This window comes from Argentina silus, assembly GCF_951799395.1.
Source record: "Argentina silus genome assembly, chromosome: 20".
NCBI classification, from domain to species: Eukaryota; Metazoa; Chordata; class Actinopteri; order Argentiniformes; family Argentinidae; genus Argentina; species Argentina silus.
The window spans coordinates 13885501-13913066 of record NC_139674.1 but is presented as its reverse complement, the minus strand read 5'-3'; the positions used below and the strand labels follow the sequence as shown (position 1 = coordinate 13913066).

The window sequence follows — 27566 nt, the reverse complement described above, 5'->3', positions numbered from 1 at the left end:
CTTCTCCTCTCCTCTCTTCTCTCCTCCCCTCTCTTCTCTCCTCTCCTCTCCTCTCCTCTCCTCTCCCCTCCCCTCTCCTCTCCTCTCCCCTCTCCTCTCCCCTCCCCTCCCCTCCCCTCCCCTCTCCTCTCCCCTCCCCTCCCCTCTCCTCTCCTCTCCCCTCTCCTCTCCTCTCCTCTCCTCTCCTCTCCTCTCCTCTCCTCTCTCACACACACACTCACACACACACACACACACACACACACACACACACACACACAGAGAGACACAGCACTATTCTAAAACCCCCCATGCACCCCCTCACACACACAGCACATACAAGTCTACCGCAGCTTCACATTTCAAGGAAACGATTTGGAAACGCGTGTTCAAATAGCACCTTTCACCCGGGTGCGGGTGCGGGTGCGGGTGTTTACAGTTCGATCCCTGCTCCAGGAGGGAGCTGGATGTGAGCTGGTGACTGGAGGGTTACTGGCATCATATCCAGGTGCCTACCACTGCCGTTGTGCCCTTGAGCAAGGCACTTAACCCCTAACTGCTCCAGGGGCGCCGGAATATGGCTGACCCTGTGCCCAGAGCTCTGTTCTCCCTTGGGGGTGTGCACGTGTGTTGTCTCGGAGGGGGTGTGTGCAGTGCGTGTGTGTTATCTCGGGGTGGGGGGGTGCAAAAATTACCACATTCCGACAATTGATGTGAATTGATTGCATGGCCAATAAGCAGTCTTTGTCCTTGTCATTAGGGATGGTGCAACCATCTCAGCAGCCAAGAAGGTCAGCGTTGAGTCTAGTCTAGTCCCTCCTTGTCCTTTGGTGATTGGCTGCCATGGAGCTGCTGAGTGTCCTGATTGGCGTTTTGTTGAAACTTGGCGATGAACTCACTGCTGGCTAAGGCCCCCTCCTGTTTTGGGCAGGTGGTTTTTGCTGGCAGGCGATGCTCCACTCGATCTGCAGCAACGATAAGTATAATGATAAATATGTTTCATAGGTTACTCCATTGGGTCAGTTTTATTCAATTACACAAATAGTAATTTACAAATGGTACGGTATAGTCACAGCTTCTGTTTGTATACGCTGTACAGTATGTGGAATGCTGAATGAATAATCTACCCGATGTTACATCTTTTGAACGTACACAGGGAAATGTTTGCAAACATTTAAGATCTTTTCGTTTTTTCCTAATTCTGCTAGGGCAGCAAAACTACACTCCCCTCTGAGAAGATCTTACTTCTACCCTTAGATGTATTCTTCAACTCTCAATGTAACACGTGCAAACTTTGCATCAGTGCAAATGCTTAGCACAGTACTGTCAATCTGGCTTATCATATGGTGGACCATCTTTAGCTATGCAACCAAACAAAACTCCAACAGAGAGACAGACAGTACTTTAGGCAGGGCAGGGCAGGGCAGGGCAGGGCAGGGCATTACCTCCTGGAGCGATGGGCTTCATTAAGCGGTTTAGCTGAACATTCCAGTGACTCACATGTTGACTGGCGTTCCGCAGCTTCTCTTGAACCTCCTGCAAACAAGAGAGATGGAATCAGTGGAATATGAACATGGAAGTTACACAGCTCATATCCATTGCAGTGTCTTGGTTAGTCTCCATTATCCTGTTTTTCTCTCTTTTTCTTTCTACCTACAATTGTCCTCTTCTTTTTTCCCCCTCCTCTACCCCCCTCCTCCTGTCGTGGAAGTGGTTAGGTGAACCATGCTGGGGTGAAGAGTGGCCGCCCCCTGTCCTGAAGGCTTGAGATGGCTTCCTGAGCTAAGCTTAACAACAGGTTAAAGCTCTGTCGGTCAGTTTCACCCCTTTGCGCTCTGCTTTCTTCCTTCTCCCTTCTTCCTTCTCTCACCTCCAGATGCTGGTGGCTCTTCTGACGGGTCTTGCTGAGGTTCTGGAGCTCCTGGGAGGCGCAGTGGAGGGCCGAGGGGGACTCCCGCTCCTTCTTATCCCCTTCTGGGACATCTTCCCTTGGGCCAACATGCAACAACGCCTCCTGCTGCTCCTGGAGGAGCTGACACTGCCCCCTCTTCTCCTCCTCTGCCTGCAGCAACCTGGGTGAGGAACGGAAAAGGAGGGAGAATGAAGAGATAGAGACAGAGATCAGACACTGTAGGAGTTATGAGGGCACTTCAGGAGAATGCAAGTGTGTGTGTGAGGGTTACCCCTCTAGCTACTGTCTGCCTTTCTCTGCATGTATCTCCATGATAAGAGCTATGTGTGTCTGTCTGTTTGCATGTGTGTGTGTGTGTGTGTGTGTGTGTGTGTGTGTGTTTTACCCCTCCAGCTCCTTTCTCACGTTCTCCTCCTCCACGCGAGCCTGTATCTCTGTTCAGAGCTACAGACTGTCTCTCTCTAGTTCTATCCCAAAACTACGACTACTCGTCTCCTACCTTATAAATATGTGAAGGAGAGGAGATGAGGAGAGGAGAGGAGGAGAGGAGATGAGGAGAGGAGATGAGGAATAGCTGGGGAGTAATGGTGAGGACTGAGATACCATGTCCACTCTGGCACATTCTGACACAAATCTAAGTACAAAAAGTAATATATAGGGAAATTCACGTTGAGAAGTGATTGAATCTTGTTGCCAAGAGTTTCTCCCGGGTCTGTTCAATAAATATCATCTACACCCAGTAAATCCACCATCTAAGATCTCATTATTGACCACTTCGAGGAATCCTTCAGTAACCTTTCTCGAATTCACTTTGCCGGGGGCACTTCAGGAGAATGCAGTTAATTTGTATTGTTATGTGTGTGTGTGTGTGTGTGTGTGTGTGTGTCTTTTACCCCTCTAGTTCCTGTCTGGCCTTCTCCTCCTCCAAGCGAGCCTGTATCTCTGTGTTGAGAGCGGTCTCCTGTTTAAGCTGAATCTGCTCCAGCTCCTTGATCCTTTTTCTCTGCAGCTCTGCCTCCCTCTCCTTCTCTTCCATCTCTGCCTGCATGCTCTCCCTCAACTGTGGAAAACACACACCCATGAGTGCACACACGCACACACACACTTTTCAATTAAGGTGAATTCAAATTCCAAGTCAAGAACTGAAACGTCAGATTCTTCACTCTTTGTTCAGAGTTTCAACTCATGGCTGAAATGGAATCAACCCAAAGCATGGATAGACCAGCTCTGGATGTTCTGGTCGACTTGTAAATAAAGGATGTCCGTACAAAAGAATAGAGAAGAGTGACTTTTCCATTTGATACAGTAGTGCATCCTGTTGTAGTGGTGTTAACCCGGTACCACGGCAACAATTTCATGAGTGAATTGCACATTGGCACAACAACCACCAGGGGGCAGCTGACAGCGTGTAGTGAACACGATCAATGCTGCTGGATACTGCATCAACACAATATTGTATGTTGTGAATGAAACAACGGCCCTATCCTATGGAATAATGGTTATAATCTCAGTCATCCTAAAACTAACTAGAAAATAGCAAAAATCACCCTGCACACATTGACAGGTTTGGTATTGCATTTTAGGCTTGGATTAAAAAAAGAAAAAACAGTGTTGATGCAATTGTTTATGGCATGCAGGTAGACAACTTTAATTCATTTAAATGGCAGATTTGTTGTTGAGGTTGCAAGAATACAGCTTACTGTTATGAAGTGTAGTGGAAATTATTTTCAGATAACCTCCTGTTATGAAATATAGCCTACTGCTCATATACTGCACTACCTGTATATACTGTTCACACTGCACCTTTCTGCTTTTTTCCACTTCTGGTTAGACGCTAACTGCATTTCGTTGTCTCTGCACTCTGCACAATGACAATAAAGTTGAATCTAATGTAATCTAATCTAAAAATCGTTGTTTTCAGATAAACATTTATTAATGGTATTGTATTAACAGAACTACAACGGTCCGCTGTCGCCACGGTGTCAGTGTGGTGTCAGGGTAACGGATCGACCAGAGAAGCGCGGTGCACGGTCCTCACCCTCTCTGCCTCCTCCAGCTGTCTCTCCAGGTTCCTCTGCACCTCCTTCTGCTGCTCCCTTTCTCTCTCCTCCGCCGCTACACGCCGCGCCTCCACCTCTCGTGCATGCTGTGACACACACGCACGCACGCACGCACACACGCACGCACACACACAAAGTGTTGTATTTCACAAATACCATGTACACAAAAAATGTACACAAATACCATCTAATAAAAGTTTAAAGGTCTACTGTAATCTCATAGTAAGTTCAAACAAACTAACAAACTAACAAATGTTAGTGTCAAAATGCTGAACCATATTTACTCTCCTCCTCTCACCTGGATAATACTCTCTCTCTCCATATTTAATCCCCTCCTCTCACCTGGATAATACTATCTATCTCCAGTTCCTTCTCTCTATCCAGCTCTTGAATGCTGGACTCATCTGATTGGCTGCTGCAGCTGTTCCGGGCCCTCAGGCTGCTCTCCTGTTGGCTGTTCTCCCGCTGGGCCCGCCTACACTGCTTCAGTTCCTGGTGCAGGGATGACTTTCCCTCACACTGGAGACGGACAGCTGTTTGAATGGCTGACAACACACACACGCATGTGCACGCACACGCACACGCACACGCACACACACACACACACACACACACACACAGCCTCATTACAGTTGCTCCTTGAACACGGCACTGCAGTTTCACGCACTCGCTAACTCACATACCTTGGGTCCACACCACCCTCTGTCTCTGGTCAGAGGCGCTCATCTCGTATGTCTTGTTGGGGGTTTTCACACAGAACATACAGCGCTTCCCCTCCCTATCAGGGACAGCCTGAGAGAAAGAGAGAGGGGACAGGGAAGTTTCCCTATACAATGAAAATGACAAACAATATCAAGTATATTTAAGACTACTGCATCTCCTCAGACACTATCTCACCTCCACCACACAATTCTTGTCCAGTTGAATCTCTCCCTTCTTGTCCCTGAGGTCTTCACTGACGTAGTAGGCCATAGAGGAGGGACTGAGGACAAACCAGCGCTCTGTCCAGTTCCTGCGTAGGTGGCCCTTCTTCCACATGTAACCCTAAAAGAGAGAGACGCACAAAGAGGCATACAGAAAGAGGACAGACAGAGAAAGAAAGACAACAGAAAGAAAGACAACAGAAAGAAAGACAACAGAAAGAGAGGGATAGAGAATGAGAGAGACACACAAAGAGACATACAGAAAGAGGACAGACAGAGAAAGAAAGACAACAGAAAGAAAGACAACAGAAAGAGAGGGACAGAGAAAGAGAGAGACACAGAAAGAGGACAGACAGAGAAAGAAAGACAACAGAAAGAGAGGGACAGAGAATGAGAGAGACACACAAAGAGACATACAGAGAAAGAAAGACAACAGAAAGAGAGGGACAGAGAAAGAAAGACAACAGAAAGAGAGGGACAGAGAATGAGAGAGACACAGAAAGAGGACAGACAGAGAAAGAAAGACAACAGAATGAGAGAGACAGCAATGAGAGGGAGAGAGTCATAACACCATTGGATTCTATTTGTTTCTCTGCTCTTTAATTAGTATTTTGATTATAACATTACACAGAATATTGCACCACCAAGTAACTTCCAGTAAGCAGTCGTGATTTTGTGACCATGAAGGTAGGATGCATCATTTCAGACTACCGTATAACTTCTAATAAACACCTGTCACCAATAATAACCAGGCCACTAATGACATTGAAGCAAATAAGCACCTGCCCCGAATAAATGCCGGGTCAAAATAAATTGCTGTTAAGGTATGTATTTTCTGTTGATATTAGCAGATGTTTAAAGCAACGCATCTGATCCATCAAAGATGGATGACTGATTTATTGTAGGCTAATAATTTGATATGTTGTTGGATATTTGCCCGTTGCATCTTCATGCCTGGACTTGATAAATAGCTCTGATCACGAAAGTAGCACATACCATATACAGTTGTTAGCAGCCTATGGTAAGAGAGAGAGAGAGAGAGAGAGAGAGAGAGAGAGAGAGAGAGAGAGAGAGAGAGAGAGAGAGAGAGAGAGCAATGTAATGCAAACTTGGCTAAGCCAACCAGCTTGTGTTCCAAACTGTCCAACGTTTTAAAGTTTGTTTTGTCTATACTGTTGATCTGATTGGCTATAGCTCCAGCATTGACTGTTAATTGATTGAAGGTTCGATGAATTCTCAATCATTTGCTTGATCCTATCAATCACTCAATCAGTTTACAGTCGGTATTTATTTCAGTCCTATTAATAATTTAATATAGGCCCATACATTTCAAAAAATGAAAGGCTGTTTCAGAAATGTTTTTACTGTTATACTGTTTAATACACACATTCTCTACTCACCCTCTTGAGGATGTTGTGGTACATCTCCAGAAAGACCTGGTCCAGGGCCAGACTGAAACTCTCCCCTCTGCCCACCCTCAGCAGCCTCCCAGCGTCCATGTGCTCCAGGAACGCCCACACCGACATGCCCTCCTCCCTGACAGAGGCCTCCTGGGATAAAATGTCCACCAGGGGCTTCCCGTCCCACTCCTGGTTCATCGCCATGGAGATTTTCTTCAGAAGGTACTCCACCTGTGAGTGTTTGAAGAGGATCCCAGTGACTCCAAGGACATGAAGACTCAAAGTACACAATAAACATTCACACAGCTTTTCTAGCTGGTCTGGAAAAAAGCAACTATTCTGTAACTATTTAATTATTCAACTAAATCTTTTGTTGTTCTTTCTGTCTGTTACCAATACCAACGTTATGTAGTCTTATGCTATAGGCTATGCTATTGTTCCCACAAACACTACCTTTGGAAGTCATACATTATCAACTTATTACTACATTATCAACTTATTACTACATGTCAGTGCTGGTGATTGATGACACACACACACACACACACACACACACACACACACACACACACACACACACACACACACACACACACACACACACACACACACTCCCACCCCAGTTCTAAACCTCCACTCCCTACATGTCTTTGCACTCTATCCAGAATACACTTCCCTTGCCTCTATATTTTTCTTCCTCTCCCTCCCTCTCCCCGCCCTCCCTCTCTCCCTCCCTCCCTCCCTCTCTCACCTCCTCTGGGATCATGACCAGCGGGTATCTGTCCTCTGACAGCAGGTTGAACAGACAGAACAGCATGAAGCTGTCTTTCTGGCACAGCTCTGACCCGCCTCTATAGTTCTTCTTCATGGACATCATCCAGCAAAGGTCGTCAAACTTCTCCTTGTCGAATGTTCCCCCTTTCACCTGAGTATACAACATGATCGAATTCATTGATTGACATTGAGGGGTCATGGGGTCAATTCCACTGAAATTCCTTACAGTCTTGTTGCAAAAAACGCTATATCCACCATTTTCTAGAAAATAATACAAAAATGATAGTAGCTATGCTAGGTTAATCAATCTTGATTATTTATGTTATGATAAATGTAACATGTTAAAAAATGTTGTGAAGGGATACAAGTGCCCTGTGTAATTATTGGGACAGTGAAGCATTTATAATTCTTTTGGCTCTAAACTCCAAAAGTTTGGATTTGAAATCAAATTAGGTTCAAGGATAGATCGTCAGCTTTTATTTGAGGGTAATTGTGTACATATTGGATTCACCATTTAGAAACGACAACATATTTTATACATAATCCCCCAATGTCATGGAACCAAAAGTATTGGGACATTGTGTTTCTGGTTAGTCAGGTGTGTTCCGTCACATCATTTGTCTAGGCATCAGAGAGCTGTCAATTATTGATTCTAGCCTTTACGTTTTCCTTTGGAGTTTGATATCGGAGCAGCGACAGAGAGAGGCACAGCCACATAAGATTATATCTAAAGCTCTGTCGTGGCAAACCCGAGAACGGCTGGGCCCAAATCAACTGTCAGGTTGCGTCGAGTTTGGACTGAAAATTAAAAAACTATAGTTGGGATATGTTGGAGTATAATTCTAGTTGAGATATGTTGGAGTATTAGAGTGAATTCTAAGGTTGGGGTGGAGCTCACAGGTACCTTGTCAAGTATGTATTTGTTGAGGTAGGGCATGTAGCCGTGGGTGGACACCGGTCCATCATCATCGTCCTGAAAGTGTTCCTCCAAGGTCACAGGGTCGTGAGGGATGTTCAAGACTGTGTACAGGTTATAGGAGAGTACCTGCGTCAGACACACAGAAACAAATGTTGTATCACACCTAAAGGCCTGTGAGCCAAGAAACAGAAAGAGAAAACAGAAAGAGAAGTGTTCTCATGGCTTGACATCTGTATGCGGTTGCAACTGTGATTATCATCATTATTTTTATTTGATTATTCCATTGAATTTCTCTGATTAGGATTGATAAATAATAATCAAACAAAGATGGGGGACGACGACGACATTATTCTATACTGACAAGTAGTGGCCAATATAAAACACTTTGAATTGTCAGTCAATATTACATGTAAGTGTCCATGCAATACACTAAAATTACCCTTAGATTACAGGACCAACTGTACCAACTGCATCTCAAAAGGAAGTAAATTAGAAAAGCAAAAGATACAGTGTAAGCACCATTGTGGGCCTTAGTCGGCACGCACACTTTATTTGGGTTCACAGTACAGCATTGCATCACTAGAACCCAAAGGTCATACAAATAGTCATAGATGCATCGTCTTCGCCACACAGCTAAGCTTCCCACAGCTGACAGAGCAATATCTAGCAAGCTGCTTGGCTTTTATCTTGGGGAGACCTGCAATATGCCACATACTGTCAGATAGCTGTCCATGGCTGCCAAATATCAATATTACTAGCTGACACCTGAAGCAAAGGCCACTGATAAGTGTGACTAGGGGCTGGTATTTTAACAGTTTTGTAGAAAAGGCCAAAACCTCCATGTAAAGATCGAATGAGCAGCCTACTTCTGACATGGTCACCACTCCTTCACAACAACTTCAGGTGTATTTGGCACATTAGAAAAAACCTCAGGCCAGTCCCCCCTCCCTCACCCCCCTCTCACACACGCACACACACACACACACACACACACACACACACACACACACACACACACACACACACACACACACACACACACACACACACACACACAATCTGATCCTCAGGGAGAGCATGTCTGGACACCTGGATGCTATTTCCTGGGATTCTCACCACCAGTGTGCGACATGTTTGAACTCGACAGGGCAGAGCAGATGGAGACTGAATGAGGGAGAACGTGACTGTTGAAAATGACTGCAGTATGTCTGTGTCTGCTGACTCTGATAACTTGTCAGCAGGTTGGGTAAGGGACAAGCAACAACATGGACTTTGAAATTGACACAATGACTCATAGTTGACCTCAGCAGCTCAGCACACATATTTCCCTTTGTGTGTGTGTATCAGTGGAGGCTGGTGGAGGTAGAAATCGGAGGCCGGGCTCATTGTAATGCATGGAATGCTTCCCCTGGTGTGTAGAGGCTATCGCCACTGTGTTTGCATGCTGTCTGTGCGCATGTTGTTTACCGCAATAACCACCTCTATGGTCATTGCATGAGTGTGTATGTTGAGTGTGTGTTTCCATATCTAATGACATAAAAAGCAAGATGAAGGAATCCATGTTACAGAACAACGTACGTGGTGAAATACATATATGTATAATAGAATAATAGTAATGTAATAGATACATCTATTTTCTGATAATAGATTTAATTGTCATTCTGATAATAGAAGAGTTTTTCCTCGATTGCTTGAGCCCATTTCTTGAAACAGTATTAAACTTTTCAAAACAGTTAACAAGTTCACCAAAACGGTTAACACGTTTGCCACAACATCACAAAGTGCCAACAGAAACATTTACAATAATCTATCTCTCCTTTCTGCCGGGCCACATGTTGATGACCCATTTCATTTGTGATTACAGACTGATTGTTAGTTAAACCGTTAAGGGATGAGAGTTACAATGTATGGAGTATGCAAATGGTGTAAACAGTCGAGAAGAACTGTAAAGCAGGAGTCTACCTTCAGCTGGGACTTCGATACTTTGCCGCATTGCTCCATTTCCAAGGAAGTGAACGCATACCAGATGGACTTCAGTAGTTCGGATTTTAGATCCATTGTAAAAACGTTTTCAATACATTCAACGCAAAGTACGATTTGAACTGTAGGTGCGTACCAAAAGTTTTTACTACTGCCCTTCACTACCACTTATTACTACCACTCGTCTCCTACCCCGGAAATATCCTGAGCGGAAATATCTGAAGGAGACGAGTTTAGGAGAGAATGGGTGGAATTGGGACATCCTATCCACTTCAGCATCATATGTTGCGAGGACTATTACTGATGACCGCAAACCTGTCCTGGAGCTTTCAATCGAGCCGGACAACTTCAGCATTTAGAAAGAAAATGTTAGTGATATAAATACAATGTGTTAAAATCCTCAAATTATTATCAGCAGTCTGAAAGTCCAATGTGTAATTTATGTATGCTTGAACTGTGGTACCGACGAAGAACATTAAAAAATGTAGTTGTGGTTATAAGCTGACTATGTTATTTATTTGATGTCACCCAAGACAACCAATTGATTAATTTTCACGCCTTGCTTGAATGATCCAGGGAGAATCTCCAACGATAATTATTTTCATAAGATAACGTATGTTTCATTATAAAAATATAGGCTACTGCAAATATAGGCTACTGCAATACATAAAACATGCCTTGACACAATAGATAGAAGTCTACCAAAAAAGAAGATTCACTTGTTTCTTTCTTCCAAAGCATCGGACTCCAGACAAGAGCGCGCAATGGGAACGCTAGTGAGCTACATTATCACTGTTTGCAAATGTTTTCAATGTCTACCTATTCAGGCTTCAAAGAACATACACAACAAACCTTATAAGATAAATACAGTAGTGTATGTGGTTGCTTTATGGCTTGATCAGAACTGGATAGGTGTGTGCGCTATGGACATTACGCGCATCACGCACCCACACTTGTGAACAGTTTGAGGGTAGGCTCGACCTACGCAATAGTTTTTAACATGTATTAATACATGTGAAATACATACATGAGTCATTACATAAATAAGGGGGCCATTGCATCAGCAGACTGCCACACTTTACCCTGTACTGCCTTGATGACGATGTGTGCCTTCACAATAGTCAGTCTGAGCGGGCCAACCAGCAGATGGAGGCTGCGCTCCGGTGTGTGGCCTCTGCCAACCCATCCACCTGGAGTTCCCAGCTGTCCTGGGTGGGGTACGCCTACAACGCCTACGACAAGGTAGCTGAGTGGTTAAGTCTGTGTTTATGTTGAGGCCGGCACCCTCTCGAACATCAAGGACATTCCGTGTCCCTCCTAAAGACCTCTTCATCCCCATTACCCCCCTGTACAGTTTCTCTACTGTAAATAATAAGTGGCAGTTGTTCTGCTTGTGGAATGATGCACACACCAGCTAAATCACCTCCTCCCTGTGTGAGAAGAGTGAGATTTAGGGCCAGTGGTTACTCACGCATGCATGCATCTCTCAACATGTCTGCTGCTGTACCATGTGTAAACTGTGCAATAAATAAAACGTGGGTTTGTTAGGGTTTATCTTCAGAATCTCTTGCATTTAATGTCCCTGTTTCCACAATACTCGGCATCAGTGGAGACTGTATTTCACAGGAGATTATTCAAGGTGACTTGTGTGGAGAGCAGTTTTACACTTCATCCTCCGACTCAAGGGAAGGTTTACGGAATCAACATTCCACTAATGTGACATCAATGCCCTGCTTTGACCACTCTGGTGCTACGCCCACCTGTCATAAATGCCCCATTGTAATGCATGGAATGGAATGAGGAGTGGTATCAATCACACGTGTTTGACACCATTTCTTATTCCATTCCATGCATTGCGATGAGCCAGTCCTCTGATTTCTACCTCCACTAGCCTCCCCTGTAGGACATTGTGTCTGGAGTCACTTACTGTAAGGCTCAAAGGATATGAGACAAGAGATCCCTTTAAGAGGGGGGGGGGGTTACCATTTAGTGTCAAAGTACAGTCAACATTCCCACATAACTGCCTAGGTCGCCTTTGAAATGAATACACTTGCCCATTCATAATACAGCGGTCCCACTATGGTGGAGGTCTGAGGTAGAACAACACAGTGTGTAGTCACAGAGAAGCCGTGGGCTTTCCCCAGAAGCAGAGCCGTGCATACTAGGAATCATATGTGCTTACATGCTTGCTATTCTATCCAACTGAGGCCTGTCTTAATCAGCACTTTTAAACCGATTCTGTGCCAACTCTTAAGTTATTTACAATATCACACATGGGCCTTATCGACTATTTGGCATTTGTTTCATTCATTATAATGCTGTTCATCCTTTCCACATAAGGAAAGCATAGTATACTCACGATGAAGGAGTAATAGGCCAAATAGTAACTGTGCTAATCGTTCAGATCCTAATGCGTTCGTAATGTGGAAGAGTGTGAAGTTAAGGCAGGGATAGTCAATGGGTCTCAGGGGTGAATTATACATCATCAGCATGTTGTGTTACATGAAACCCTAACCCTAACCCTAACCCCTAACCCTAACCCTAACCCTTAACCCTAACCCTTAACCCTAACCCCTAACCCTAACCCATTATCAATGATTAAGAGCTACTGTACCGCCACCAAGCAGTTAAAGCTTGACCACTCTTTGCCCCCTCCATTTTTTAGGCTCTTACAGTAAGCAGGGACTTGAAGAACCTCCCCCAGACCAAGGATCCTCTCTCCTCCTCACGTCCTCAAGGTTAAGGTCAAGGTAAACTTTATTATCCCACAATCAGGAAATTAATTTGGTCATGTGCCACACTTAAAACCAGACAACACATTAAAGACAAAAACAGACAACATTAAACATCGACATTATACAGTATGTGCAACAATAGTATTCTATACTACTGTACAATCTAATTCCATGGACTGTCCTAGGCTCTCATAAAATCCATCCATAGCCTTCAACAATTCTACAACAACAACATTCCTACATCTGCTAGCATATATCCTCTCTAACATATCATGCAAGAGAGCCCAGTCCTCTTTGTTCTGTAGCCCTACAGTGGCTGTGGTTGATCAGGCCCCAGTCCAGTGACCCCTGCTTCCTCTTCTGTTCCTACCCCACATCGGAGGCTTACGTCACTCTGGTAAATATGTATCCAGATGGATTATACTACCCCAAATTATTTCGGGCCCTCGTATCACCTGGGAGATCCAGTTGCGTAATCAGTTTGCACAGGACCCTCAGACCCCTTCCTCTTCAACTGGTGCTATTTATCATTTTAATCGTACTGAAAGAAGAGGGGTTTGTTTTCATGACAGTGCCGGGCTTCACAAACCTCTCCATGAATAGCGTACAGTCTTGGGGTGGAGAGTCGGGCCACCGTCAATCAGGGTTGACCCACATCTATGGCCCCCGGCAGCTCAATTTGTCTTCCTCATTCTGAGAACCCAACATCAGCTTCCATTAGTGGCTTGGTAATGGGTACACACAGTTAGGTTTGTCCTAAGGACAGGAGCCGTTGTTCCTGGTGCACGTGTCAAGTCTGGTTGTTGAATAAGGGAGTTGAGCAAAGGACATCATAAGGCCTCCGGCTCCGTACAATAATAACACAAGTGGGGCATCTGGATGGGGAGAAATGGGCAGGCACCACCAGGTAGTACCATTGAAACGTCCAGTCCAAGATCGATCAAACCTAAGTCTACCCCACAAATTGTCCCAAATGTGTTGCTGCCTGTTCCTACAAGATTTTCAATTCAGATGAATATAGATTTATTTGAAAGCTATTTTGTTGGTATACAGACAGCTTATCACGGCAATGTGTCCTACACTTAGAAAAATAATAAACCTCAGAAGAACCCTTATGGGTTCCATTTAGAACTTTCTGTGGAAAGTGTTCTACGGTACATGGAACCCAAAAGGGTTGTCCCACAAGGGAGTGTATTTAGCTGTGTATAGCCAAGTACGGAACTGCACACTGCACTTTCAGTTCTGGGATGTCTTTCATGTGTGTATTATCCCAGCATGCCTCTCCCCCATGGGGACTGTGACTGTAAACTGGCCCACCTCCTGGCGTCTGGTGACCTTTGAGGAGAGGGCTGTGGTGACGCGAGCCAGCACTAAGGCAAGCTATGAGACCGTCATCCAGGAGGAGATCAAATACTGTTTCACGCACGGACAGGATAGCTGACATTCTCTTGTACACAATAAGAGGAGTTACGGAACAGGGCTCTCAAGAGCTGTAAGCTGGTAATCTGCCCAGCTGTAAACACAGACAGCCTGGGCATCACACATGCAACACTAAACTCATAACTGCACCCCCAACACCACTACAGATCACCTTATAACTGAACCCCCACCCCACTACAGATCAACTCTTAACTGAACCCCCACCCCACTACAGATCACCTTATAACTACACCCCCCACCCCACTACAGATCAACTCTTAACTGAACCCCCACCCCACTACAGATCACCTTATAACTGAACCCCCACCTCACTACAGATCACCTTATAACTGAACCCCCACCCCACTACAGATCAACTCTTAACTGAACCCCCACCTCACTACAGATCAACTCTTATAACTGAACCCCCACCCCACTACAGATCACCTTATAACTGAACCCCCACCCCACTACAGATCAACTCTTAACTGAACCCCCACCCCACTACAGATCACCTTATAACTGAACCCCCACCTCACTACAGATCAACTCTTAACTGAACCCCCACCTCACTACAGATCACCTCTTAACTGAACCCCCACCCCACTACAGATCAACTCTTAACTGAACCCCCACCCCACCATCTACATTATTGATGAAGGGCATTTGTGTGTTGGGTGTGTGTGTGTGGATGGGTGGGTGGGTGCGTGCAAGTGTGTGTGTGTGTGTGTGTGTGTGCATGGGTGCGTGCGTGCGTGTGTGTTGTCACGTGGTTGCAGCAAAACTGACATTGTGTTGTGAAAGGCTCATTAACAGAATCAAAACATCACGAGATAACATGTCTCATGACCAAGAAGCTATTATAATGGTGAACCGCAGAGCAGGTCATGAGTATATATATATACATCATCATAAAGCCAGGCATTGTCTCAGCGTGTTGAGCAGTGTTGGTGATACACATTGCAATCAGTGCTTAATTAGTCTTACACAACATGTGTGCAATAGCAAGCAGGTCACATGATGGTGGAATTAGAAAGCAATTCATTTGCATCTACTCGTCTGGGTTATTACCCACTCTACTGATGACACCGACGAATCTCAAATCCAAAATACAGTATTACGTTCATGCACAAGTAGTTGCAGGGTTATCACTTAGCACAGGCTTGAATGAAAATATAAATAAACACGGTGCATCAATAGAGACGGGGAAATATTCAACACAATACTCCCTGTTCGATGGGAGAGCAGTGGAGTTACTGCTTCCCCTGCCGTGTGAATGGACAGCCCAGCAAAGTGGGGATGACGGTGTGAAGGGGGGCGTATGTTATAAGGAGATGAGTTCATCTTCATCTAGGGGTGAGCTTCCCAAAAGCTTCATAGTACTAAAGTCATTTTTTTTCGGCCATTGGCTACTGTGTAAGGTTGGGCCGAGCGCAACACTACTTCTAGCCTCCAGGGGGAGATGTCACCGCCTACACAGACACACTGGCTAGTTGATACACATCTACAGTACCACATTCCCCTGGTGGGTGTCGCCATCGTGACTGGACCCAGAGGTTTTTCCTTACCATGTGACCTGACCAGGAGTTTTTCTAGGTCAGGTCACATTGTCAGGAAAAACTCCTCTCTCTTATCATGACAGAACTATAGGAAGAGCAAATTATTTTACAAAGCCTCAAATCCATCCATAACAGTACATTCCTGCTGAATGGTATGATGTGTCCAATCCTGTACTGGGTTAAGTGGTAGTAATACTGGCCGAAATACTCCAAGCCAACAGACTGTAATAACTCCTTAAGTGATGGTTCAGCTTGTCATATAGGCTTATGCTTTATCTCCTCAAAAGCAGGCTAGCATAAACACTCATGGATGGTGCCAGAGCAAATCTGTCATTGTTTAAAGAACTATACCCAGAATGACCCCATATGCATGTCAAAGCTTTTACAGCCTTGCTCTGAGCCAGACCTGGGTTCAAATAGTATTTGAATTAATCTCAAATATTTTTCTGTGCTTGACTGAGTTTGCCTGGCTCAAAGGAGCCAATGGAATGGTCTAAAAATTGCAACCCCTCCACATCTGGCACTCCAGACAGGCCCAAGCAAACGAACGAAAAAATAAATAAATACTATTTCGACCCAATTCTGCTCTGAGTAGAGCTAGTATCTTACAACTAGAAATATACTAGTTGAAAAGCACCCAGATAGAGTTGTACAGTTGCACACTTCAGATATTGTACTAATTTATTGATTTTCAAGAATGTGTATAGTCCCTACAAGTACATACAGTACACTCAACCAGCACAAATAAAATGCCTGATTCCATCATTACCATTTTGAGGTGAGCAAACACATGAGGTTTGTGGTTTGAGAGTGACAAAATGAAAAAGTCTGAGGATGGGGAAAAATACAGTTGTTTTTGTGCCGGAGACACAGGCTAGTTTTTTAGTTTGATAATAGGCCTCAATTGGGGACAACTGAGAGAACAAAAACACCCAAAAGAGAAGGAGGGGGAGGAAAAGGAGGAGGAGGGAAAGAAAAAGAGAATAAATAACGAGTTGAAAATGTATTGATTATCAGGAAGCTTAAAATATATTTGTGATTAATTGTGGGCTACCACTCACTTCAAACATTGACAACCCTCTCTCTCCCTGGCCTGTGCTCAGTCAATGGAAAAAACCCAGCTCTATTCAATGTTGCATCTGCAGCTGAAAGTGCATCTCTCTTCACAGGTGGATGAAAGCCTGGGCAGAGAGAGTCTGGATGAAAATAGACATTTGACATTTCCCGTAATGGATATCGCTGTTCCCGAGTACCACTCGGCTAAAGAGCACGGGCTCATCATGAAAGCAGCCCGATATTGTCGTCACTGCTGTACCTGGTGTTGTTTGGTCCCCCACCTCTCACTCCCATTCTGTGGCTCGTTTGGTCTGCCGCTCGGCTCTGAGACGATGACCTATTCAACAGTGCGGCGAGGGGCTGTCACATGGTACTGCTGCCCACATTGATGAGTCATACATACAATATTGAGACGAGCAAGACAGGAGGGGAATGGAGGTTTGCAACTCGCCTCAACCCATTTGTCAATTTTGAGATGAATCCAAGGCTGACCATTTGAAGAGAGGAGTTATGATGTGAATTCATGTTCGGACAAGATTGGATAGAATGTATTCAAATCAGACGGGAGGAAAGGGAAGACACTTGCCCAGCTGATCAGAAGAGAAATGTATCATACAGTGGCCTCTGAAAGCCAGAATACAAGTGTCACCAGGAATAGGTTCATTGTGTCAGGTTTTGTGTTCTTCCAGTTGTATCTATAAACTCCTCAGTAAGAACACATCATCTTCTATAGACCTTTCACACGCTACATATTCATTTCCAGAGGTTTTATATATATTCAACTGAGAACCATCAATGAGATACGGTTGCGGTGTCATAAACTAGGAGCAAAAATGGCAAATGATTACATCTTCAAACAAACAAAAACACTGTTTACAATCCATCATCTTCATAGAATGTGAATGTTATACAATGCTGGCATCCTGACATAAATATTTATGGTTTTGACCCCTGGCCAAAATAGATATGGGGATGCACTTTGCTGGCTTACCGTCTGTTAATGTAACAGTATACTGGACAATGTAAGAGATATGATTTTTCCTAAAGAGGAACAGCACTACCATATATGGGGTAGTATCCCGACGGTTGCCATGGGCTACGCTGCCCCAGAGAATTCATTGGATGATTGAAGGGGGAGCTTTGTGCGTTGGTTGCCCGTCTTAAACAAGGTTTAATCTATTCTGCCTCCCTTCAAGACGCCGTTATGGTTTCATTTATCAGAGATAGGCGTTAGGACTCCGGTGACCACATTTATGCGACGAGAACTGTCCGTTTTTGGCGCCGTAGCATGTCCCCAGGGTCACGCCATCAAATGGATTTAGATAGGTGGCACAGACATACACAGAAAATATCCTCCGACCTAGTTCATCGTCTTGGCTAGGATGGAGGGAGGTTTTTGGGTTCATATCTTCTCCCCGTTTCCCATTGTGCTGCTTATCTCTCCTCTCAAATTAGAAATGATGACTATAAACGTACTTCTGTGGAAGTGGGTGACGTACTAGGTATCCTAGCCTCCTCGATAGCCAAATAATCCTCAAATAGGTCAGAACTGTCTCCAAACAAAAGTGAAGAAACCGCCACCGTCAGCATTAAGTGATGTGAAGTTGCCGGGAAGCTCAGAGCTGTCTTCTTCATTAGCTTTGTAATGGAGTCATAGATCAGATATGCTAACCGGTCACCAACAGAGTCCAACTCTGATCTGGGCCACGGAGGGAGATAGATCAAAAAGACAATGGAACATTACCATTCATGTATAGTATCATCCACCAACGTCCAACTTTGATAAGAAAGAAAGAGAGAGATCTCTTCAACCCTCTCTCTCTACTCCCCCCCCCCCTCGCTCTCCATCTCTCTTTTTTCCTCTCTCCCTCCCTCCATTCCTTCTCTCGCTCTCTCTCTCTCTCTGTCTCTCTGTCTCTCTTTCTTTGTGCTGTACAGGGCATACATACGTTCTATGAACCCATCTGACCCAGCACATGGATAAAGACATGCAGGTGATGTCTCACGAACGACACTTGGGCCATCCAAACTTGGGATAGGCTCCACAGTACCTTGCTCATGTTATGTAATATGTCAGTGTTTGTTATAGTAGATTTGTAAAAGGTTAGAAAGGTTTTAAAAAGGGTAGCTGTTATATACCATCTCACATGGACTTTGCTCTCATGTCCAAAAACACAATATGAAGTCAATGGGAATGTTTAAATGATAATACTACTAATCGGTGTGTAGAGAATCCCAAGCTTAGCAGGGTCAGTCTTGTCTGTTCCTATCATGTGATATACAAGAACCTTTCTTCTAGATGCTTCTATTGGATCATCTACGCCCAGCCCTTAGCAACCCCCTTAGCAACCTTGTCCATGTCACCATTGGTCAATATGTTTCCCATGAACTTTGGGAATCCTGGCTGTAAAAGCAACATGCCACGTTACCCTATAAACCATATTGATATTTTGTCTGTGATTATTTGACTGAACTCTTAACACTTTACAATCGATGCAGTCATTCCAATTCTAATTAATGTGTTCCCTTCAACAGACAATCAATAAAATCTTCCCTGTTTACGCGACTGTGAACTCTAGTTAAGTCTTAGGGTTGGAGCTAGTCTTAGGGCCAGGGCTAGGGTTCGTATTGGAGCTAGGGATAGGGTTGGACCTAGGGTTAGGGTTGGAGCTGAGGTTAGGGTTGGAGCTGAGGTTAGGGTTGGAGCTGAGGTTAGGGTTGGAGCTGAGGTTAGGGTTGGAGCTAAGGTTAGGGTTGGAGCTGAGGTTAGGGTTAGAGCTGAGGTTAGGGTTGGAGCTAGGGTTAGTGTTGGAGCTAGGGTTAGGGTTGGAGCTAGGGATAGGGTTGGAGCTAAGGTTAGGGCCGGGGCTAGGGTTCGTATTGGAGCTAGGGTTAGGGCCGGGGCTAGGGTTCATATTGGAGCTAGGGTTAGGGTTGGAGCTAAGGTTAGGGTTGGAGCTAGGGTTAGTGTTGGAGCTAGGATTAGGGTCGGAGCTAATGTTAGGGTTGGAGCTAGGGTTAGGGTTGGAGCTAGGGATAGGGTTGGAGCTAAGGTTAGGGCCGGGGCTAGGGTTCGTATTGGAGCTAGGGTTAGGGCCGGGGCTAGGGTTCATATTGGAGCTAGGGTTAGGGTTGGAGCTAAGGTTAGGGTTGGAGCTAGGGTTAGTGTTGGAGCTAGGATTAGGGTCGGAGCTAATGTTAGGGTTGGAGCTAGGGTTAGGGTCGGAGCTAGGGTTAGGGTTGGAGCTGAGGTTAGGGTTGGAGCTAGGGTTAGGGTTGGAGCTAGGGATAGGGTTGGAGCTAGGGTTAGTGTTGGAGCTAGGATTAGGGTCGGAGCTAATGTTAGGGTTGGAGCTAAGGTTAGGGTTGGAGCTGAGGTTAGTGTTGGAGCTAGGATTAGGGTTGGAGCTAAGGTTAGGGTTGGAGCTGAGGTTAGTGTTGGAGCTAGGATTAGGGTTGGAGCTAAGGTTAGTGTTGGAGCTAATGTTAGGGTTGGAGCTAGGGTTAGGGTCGGAGCTAGGGTTAGGGTCGGAGCTAGGCTTAGGGAAAAGGCTATTTCAGTGGACACAAGGACATTGTGACTATAAGTGTACCCTTTCTCTTCCATAAGTCTCCACTGATCTCAGCTCACTGTTACCAGGCTTTGACCCAAAAAAAACAAGAGACCTACAAGAAGAAGACTTGTTGATGATAACGATATTTGGCAATCTCAGGGGACGCCCTCAGGGGACGCCCCCCACCGTATACACTGCAATGGAAAAAGTCTGCAAATGCACTAACACAGTCGTGACCCGTGTCTTATCTGCGAATTGTATACACATTTCCTACAAACAAAAGCGCAAAAAAAATATGTGTCACCCTGATTCACAAGGAAGGACGATGCTATTCTTAAGTTGCGTGAGAACTGTAGGCCGACAGCCCAACCTGCATTCAAACATATTACCTTGCTCTACAGGCAGCTAATACATTCCAGGTGATTGTCCATGAATCAAGTTCCCAGGTGTTAAAGGAATAAAGTGTACCGTGGCTCGGTAATCCCACTGAAGGTGCAACGGTTGAGGTTTTGCCAGGGAACGTGCAGCAGCTTCAGCCAGAACTCATTATGCCATTCGTGGCCTCGGGGAGCGGAGAGAGGGGAAGGCCACTCAGTTCACAGCCTATCGTGGAAGAAGAGGGGCCACGTCAATCCCTACATTTTGAGTGAAGGCTCAGAGTGACAGGACCTGACAGGGAAATCCTCTAGCAAATCTATAACATTTTCAAACCTCTGGCGGTACTGAGCTGGATCAGTTCAGCTCAACTGTTCCTGGTGGGCCAATGTTTACAGCTGGGGAAAACCTGTGTGGTTATGTAAGAATGGGATTTATGACTTATCTAAATGTGGGACGCCTGCGGCCGGTAAACTGACTTGACGGAATTTATAGATATGTATTCATTTGGTTGATTTATTGGCACATTCTCCATGACCAAAATGTCTCTTCTCTTTATTTCTCCCTCCAGTGGAAACGTGGTTCAAAATGGCATCAATTCCAAAACGCTTAAAGAAATAGGAAACCACTTCCAAAAAAAGAAAGAAAGAAAGAAAAAAACAAGCTAAAAAGGAACAAGAAAAATATGTTATGCTCAATAGTTCACATTGTATTTTGGCCTCTCCTATTCTTTTGCGTTGGGCTTTCAATTCTCTGTATCTGTCCCTTTCTGTCCACTGCCACACTTCACATTGATCAGGTGCACACACATGGAGAGAGGGGACTCTGGGGCACTGCAACAGAGGCCCACTAACATTGATTCAGCTTGACCAGTGTTTTTTCTTTGCTCTATCCGAAAAGTGTGTCCCAAACTTGACCTATGAGAGGCCCAGCGATGGCATACTAATCTGCATTGCACCATCATGTTCATAACTACAGTTTTTTCAATCCTTTGTTGGTTACATGTTGTTAGCGTTTGTAGGGCTAATCATGGTACACAGAGTATCAGATGCTTATCATGAGCCTGGATAACAATCACCTGCTCCAGGGGAGGCTGCTGGAGGTAGAAATCGGAGGACGGGCTCATTGTAATATATGGATGTTCCATGCATTACAATGTCTGTGTTTGATACCATTCCTCATTCTGTTCCATGCATTACAATGAGCCCATCCTCCGATTTCTACCTCCACCAACCTCCAATGGCCTGCTCCATTTGGCCTTGGGTAGTGTGTGAGCCTGTGAGAAATTCTGCTTCCAACCACATCTGCAGTCACCTGTGCTGACATGCAACCCCATCTTGTAACCCATCAGTCAGAACAACCAGCAAGGTTCCTTCCACACTTCTGAATAGAACTTGGGACTAGTGCTTGTTGATGGCTAGCTTTAGAGCAGGTCGTGTAGATCGGTGGAGGCTGGTGGAGGTAGAAATGGAATGGAATCAGGAATGGTATCAAACGTGTGTTTAATACCATTCCTGATTCCGTTCCATGCATTACAATGAGCCTGTCCTCTGATTTCTACCTCCACCAGCCTCCCCTGGTGTAGATTTGTGTTGATCACCAAGTACGGTAGAGAGGCACTGACATCCCCTGCCTAAGCTAGCTTCACTGAAAATGGGTCACCAACAGTAAGGTAGTAGTAGTAGTAGTGATAGAAGTAGTAGTTGTAGTTGTTGTTGTTGTTGTTGTTGTTGTTGTTGTTGTTGTTGTGAGAGACCACATTAGTGCCCCACAAAGGTCACCACTTACAACTCAGTGAATAAAGAGGATGAGAGAGAGAAGAGAGGGAGGGTCGATACGACATTACCTCTCCATGGAAATAGACCGCTCTCTCATTTATAAAAGCCCTCTGATGTCCGCGGTCCCATCACTTCAATGGGCTGCTCCTTACAGTGACGACATGAGCCAGCTCCCCCTTCCTCCAGCTCCCCCTCCTTCAGTTCACAACACCAGAGACCTGACTGCACTCTGCTGCTGATGCGAACAATGACAAGTGATGCGTCTTAGAAACCTAGAGAATACCGCTGGTGTTACAATGTGGTAGGCTGCAGACTTCAAAGGATGATATTTTCTTCGGAAATCATTTTTGTTTATCTTGGAAAGTGAACTTCTATAACCAACGTGTGAGTCGTAACTATGAATGACATTAAACTTGCAGTGCTCGGGGGCGAAGGAGTCGGGAAATCAGGTAAGAAAAGTGTTCAACTAGTCCCTTTGAACAAAACAAAGAAAGGAAAATTAACACAAAAAGTGTGGTGTTATACTTTGTTGGAACAACATGTTTGTGTCCCTCTCTGCAGCTCTCATCGTACGATTCCTAACGCGGCGATTTATTGGCGAATACGCGTCATCATCAGGTAATATTTCTCTATTATTTGTTTTGGGTACTCTATACGTTTTAACCTAAGAATTATTCAATGTGATTAGGCTTAGGGTATATTTGTATATTACTGAATCACTGTTATATTTCAAGAGGTCGGAGACTGAGTGGCACCTCTGTGATGTAGTTTAATTGCGTTTACGCGTCATGCGTATGAGATTTTACAGTGCGCAATTGTGTTATTAAATGAGCTATCCCTGTATAACCTCTGAAAAAAGGTTAATTACGGAATCCTTTCATTTTCTGATACAGTGTGTAGCTATTGATATTTGCCACGAGCAGTTTTTACGTCTGGCTGAATCAGATTTACTGCACAAAAGTTTTCACAGTCCTTCTAAAAAGAAAGTTTAGGCTGTACAGTGCACTTTATCAAATTGTTCGTATTTCTATGGAAAATAAGGTTTTCCCTCTTTCAAGGGTGTAGATTGTGACACGCATTTCTTATTTTTTAATATTCAAAACATATTCTTATGTTTTTATTTGTATATGGTTCAAGTAAACAGTGAAACAGATCCATGCACAACAATACAATGATACTAATTAAAGTAGACAAACATCATAGGATAGAAGGAGTGCCCTCAGTGGGGAATTGTTTTCCCTGAACATATGTTTTCATTTTACATTGTGACCTCTCTCTCTCTCTCTCTCTCTCTCTCTCTCTCTCTCTCTCTCTCTCTCTCTTGCAGAATGCATATACAGAAAGCGTCTCTCTATTGATGGGAGGCAGTTGAACCTTGAGCTTTACGACCCCTGCTCCCAGGTGAGCTCAGACGGTGGCAGGGGGAACAATGACGATACAGCATGTTTATCACTGTAATCGCCACATGTGGTCATTCAACACATTATGTCTGTAATAAAAATCCATCATTGAATTCCCTTTTTTCCCAGTTCCACATATTTATCGGCGTCTGAAAACCTGAAAACATTAATGGGTGGAACAGGCAGCCAGAGCAATTTATCTCACTTACCGTGCCCAGCCACAGATCCCTCCCTCCCTCCCTGCCTCCCTCCCTCCCTCCCTGCCTTTATATAATCAGAACCTGAGCCCTCAGACTGGAGTCCTGCAATGCAGTTCATGCATCACTGTTCCACCCGTCATTTATCTGAATTACACCAGAACCATTTTCCCCACATAGCCACCTAGACCATGCCAAAAAAAGACTTACACAGCATGCAGTGCACTGCTTTGATGTGGATGGGTCATTTACAGCTGTAGTTAAAGGTGTTCGAGTAAAAATGTGGATTACAAAAATAGGTTCCTGTTGGGGAGTCTTTTTATAAACCCTATTTAAGACTGGGATAATAAAGTTTTCTGAGTCTCAATCTGAATTATGTTTTGTTGTTGTTTGTTTCCCAGGCCTGTGAGGGGAAGTCCACTCTGAATGACCAGATCCACTGGGCGGACGGGTTCGTGGTGGTGTACGACATCAGTGACCGTTCCTCCTTCATCACAGCCAAAGCCATCGTGCACCTGATCCGAGAGCTGCACCTGGGGGTGGCCAAAAGGTACGTGCCCGCTTCAGGTGATACTACTGATGCGGCTCAAACTCATTCAGACCTTCCACCCACTGTGTTCCATTCCAGAAGGTTGTCTCTTATAATCTGCCCTGGTTCACCCCCCCCACCCCCACCCCCCCACCCCCAGATCTGACAGGACGAGGCTTGTAAGGTATAGCTCCTCCATGTTTTTCGCTATCACGCTTACAGCTTCCCAGTCCTATCAGATCTGTGAAGGGGAGTGACCCGAGGGCAGACTGGAAGGGGACAGCTTTCTGGAATGAAACACGGCAGGCTCTCTTGATTCAACTCTTTATTTAACTGGGTCGAGTCAACAAGGAACAAAGAGTGCCGAAGAATTTTGTATAGGTTGGACGGTGAGATATGTTCCACCCCAGATATGTTCCATTCCAGAGTCTGGTGGAGGGAGAAACCATCACACGAGTTTGATACCATTCCTCCATTCCATTGCGTGCGTTACAATGAGCCCGGCCTTTCATTTCTACGTCCATCCGCCTCCCATGTCGCATTCCCTGGCTAGGCTTTCTAAGCCCTGTTAGACAAGGATTGATCGCTTTTTAATTCAGTGGCACTGAAATCTATTCTCCCGCCCCAGGCGTCACCTTCAGCCACAGCAGGCAGTGTTTCAGTGCAGTATTGACTCATCAACTGTCTGCATCAAAACAACCCATCCTGCTGCTGCTGCTGTTACTCACTCAAAAGCCACCGGTCGTCATGTTTTATCAGTCTGCGTCTTCTGAGCAGCATTCCTAACCCTAACCATTTTAAATCTAAACATCGACGGTGTGACGTCAGAGTCAGGTCCCCCTAAGCATCCCACTTAGCATTGACCCTGACCTGTTCCGCTCCCCCCAGGGATGCAGAGTCGCTGGTGTTCCTGGTGGGCAACAAGCAGGACCTCTGTCACGTGCGGGAGGTGCGCCGTGAGGAGGGCCAGCGCCTGGCGGCAGAGTCCCGGTGCCAGTTCTACGAGTTGTCTGCTGCCGAGCACTACCAGGAGGTGGTGCTCATGTTCTCCAAGATGGTCCACAACGCCAGCCAGGGCAGCAAGGCCAAGGAGCGCAGACGGCGGCCCAGCGGCTCCAAGTCCATGGCCAAGCTCATCAACAACGTCTTCGGAAAACGGAGGAAATCTGTGTGAGCCATGGCGCTGCCACCACCAGCCTAATGCCCATTGGTGCAGAGACTGTCGTCGATTAAGGCATGGAGTAACGCTATTGGACCCACCAACATAGACTGGGAGCAAACCTCTGGTTGAGCTGCTTACACGCTATTGCTATTGCTATTGCTATTGCTATTGCTATTGCTATTGGTATTGGTATTGCTATTGCTATTGCTATTGCTATTGCTATTGGTATTGGTATTGCTATTGCTATTGCTATTGCTATTGCTATTATTGCTGTTGGTGTTGGTTATTGTTATTGTTATGTGGCAACACTATGTGATGCGATGAGGTGATACATACATGGTAATACACTTGAGCACAGCTCTTATTGGGACTTATTGCTTTCTGCCTATACTCGCTTATCATGTGCTAAGGGCTCTGGCATGATAAGACATTATGTCAACCAGTGTTTTTATTGGCTCCAGGGATGTTTAAGAGGCTATTCTTAGCCCTGGTGATACAGTACTTCTTCTTCAATCTTTGCAGTGGGGGTAGGAATCGGAGGACAGGTTCATTTGTGATGCCCATTCCTCATTCCATTCCATGCATTACAAATGAGCCTGTCCTCCGATTTCTACCTCCACCAGCCTCCACTGTCGCCTGTTCCACGTGCATGGTATGTGGAGGTGTATCTCTTGCTCCATGAGGCTCTTGGATTCACATGTTTCATATATCATCATATGTTTCATACAGTCTCTGTGTGTTGTGGCATTATTGTGAGAACCTGGATTCAGACTTGGATATTGTGAAGCTACAATAAGAAATGTTTTCGACAACAAACAATAGATCACGTTGACAAATCTTACTGTCCTTCCCATTCCCAGAGGAAAGAGGGGGAAAAGAAATGGAGGAGGAGAACAAAGAACGGATGATAGGAGAAAGAAAGAAAAAGATCTGCAAAACCTCCTGAGTCATCGTTAATGCAGTTGTAACAGTGAGATCCCAAGGGCATTCATAATGTAATAATCTTCCTGAAATAATGCATTAAGCTGTAGCCAATACTACTTCTACCTTCAGTCATGTGTGCTCATTATCAGTTATGTGAGGTCATTGATGTGACCCCTTAGAGCAAACCATGATTTCAATAATTGCTCCATGCATTCCACAGGGGAAAGCACAGTCGGTTTGTTGTTTATGACTGGGAACAGCTTAAGGGGAGAGGCAGGTTGTTGCCACCTGTCTTTGGGGAAGTTCTTTCCATACTACCTGTGTCCATGGAAAGGTATCATACAATAATGACAGCAGTTTTTCGTTCACTTCCATTTACAGTATGTGGTAAATATTCACTCTAATAAAGTACTCTTTCATCGAGTGAGGTTGTGTGTGTTGTGACTTTATTGTGTTTGTGTGTGTGTGTGTGTGTGTGTGTGTGTGTGTGTGCGCGCGCGCGCATCAAATATAAATTGGTGTCTGCCATAGAGAATGGACTTCTCTCAAATGACAAAAATACACTCACGTATTCACAGTGAGGCATTTAAATCATTAGAAATGTGTGAGTGTGAGAGTACTCTGCACACTGATCTCACAAGGCACCGAGCTTCTCCTACGTAACACATTCGCCAAACAATTACTCAAGCCAGTGAATTTCAGCGATTACATAAAAGGCAGAATGAGTTGACAGTAGTCCAGATCCCTGCAATCAATCTGCCTAGTCTAGGACATTCAGAACAACCGCATGCCTCACTGACTGAAACCCAATGCTGGCATTCCCTGGTCTCTTATCACATAGTTCCTAGACAAGAGAATATAGAGCATAGAGAGACAAAAGAAAGAGAGGGAGAGAGAAAAAGAAGAGAGTAGGAAAAGAAGAAAGAGGGAC

At 44.9% G+C, this 27566-nt stretch overlaps 2 protein-coding genes across 4 annotated transcripts; one reads left to right on the top strand and one right to left on the bottom strand.

Moving 5' to 3' along the window:
- Positions 1 to 205: 205 nt before the first annotated feature.
- def6c (DEF6 guanine nucleotide exchange factor c) lies at positions 206 to 10144 on the bottom strand. 3 transcript variants are annotated; one of them, XM_083691747.1, is made up of 12 exons: positions 9930 to 10144; positions 7953 to 8093; positions 7026 to 7199; positions 6275 to 6505; positions 4849 to 4995; positions 4635 to 4743; positions 4294 to 4496; positions 3930 to 4037; positions 2785 to 2951; positions 1850 to 2051; positions 1425 to 1515; positions 206 to 944 (listed from the first exon to the last, which is right to left on the bottom strand). In XM_083691747.1, the coding sequence occupies exons 1-12, from the start codon at positions 10023 to 10025 to the stop codon at positions 784 to 786; spliced, it is 1830 nt and encodes a 609-aa protein (XP_083547873.1). In that variant the 5' UTR covers positions 10026 to 10144; the 3' UTR covers positions 206 to 783. The 3 variants fall into 3 exon arrangements, with proteins under 3 accessions (XP_083547873.1, XP_083547875.1, XP_083547874.1); XM_083691749.1 differs by having other exon boundaries at positions 1480 to 1515; XM_083691748.1 differs by having other exon boundaries at positions 4294 to 4484.
- Positions 10145 to 22638: 12494 nt separating this feature from the next.
- rergla (RERG/RAS-like a) lies at positions 22639 to 27059 on the top strand. Its single transcript, XM_083691810.1, has 5 exons — positions 22639 to 22872; positions 22985 to 23041; positions 23751 to 23824; positions 24422 to 24570; positions 25438 to 27059. Exons 1-5 carry the CDS (start codon positions 22821 to 22823, stop codon positions 25721 to 25723), a joined length of 618 nt encoding a protein of 205 aa, XP_083547936.1. The 5' UTR covers positions 22639 to 22820; the 3' UTR covers positions 25724 to 27059.
- The last annotated feature ends 507 nt before the right edge of the window (positions 27060 to 27566 follow it).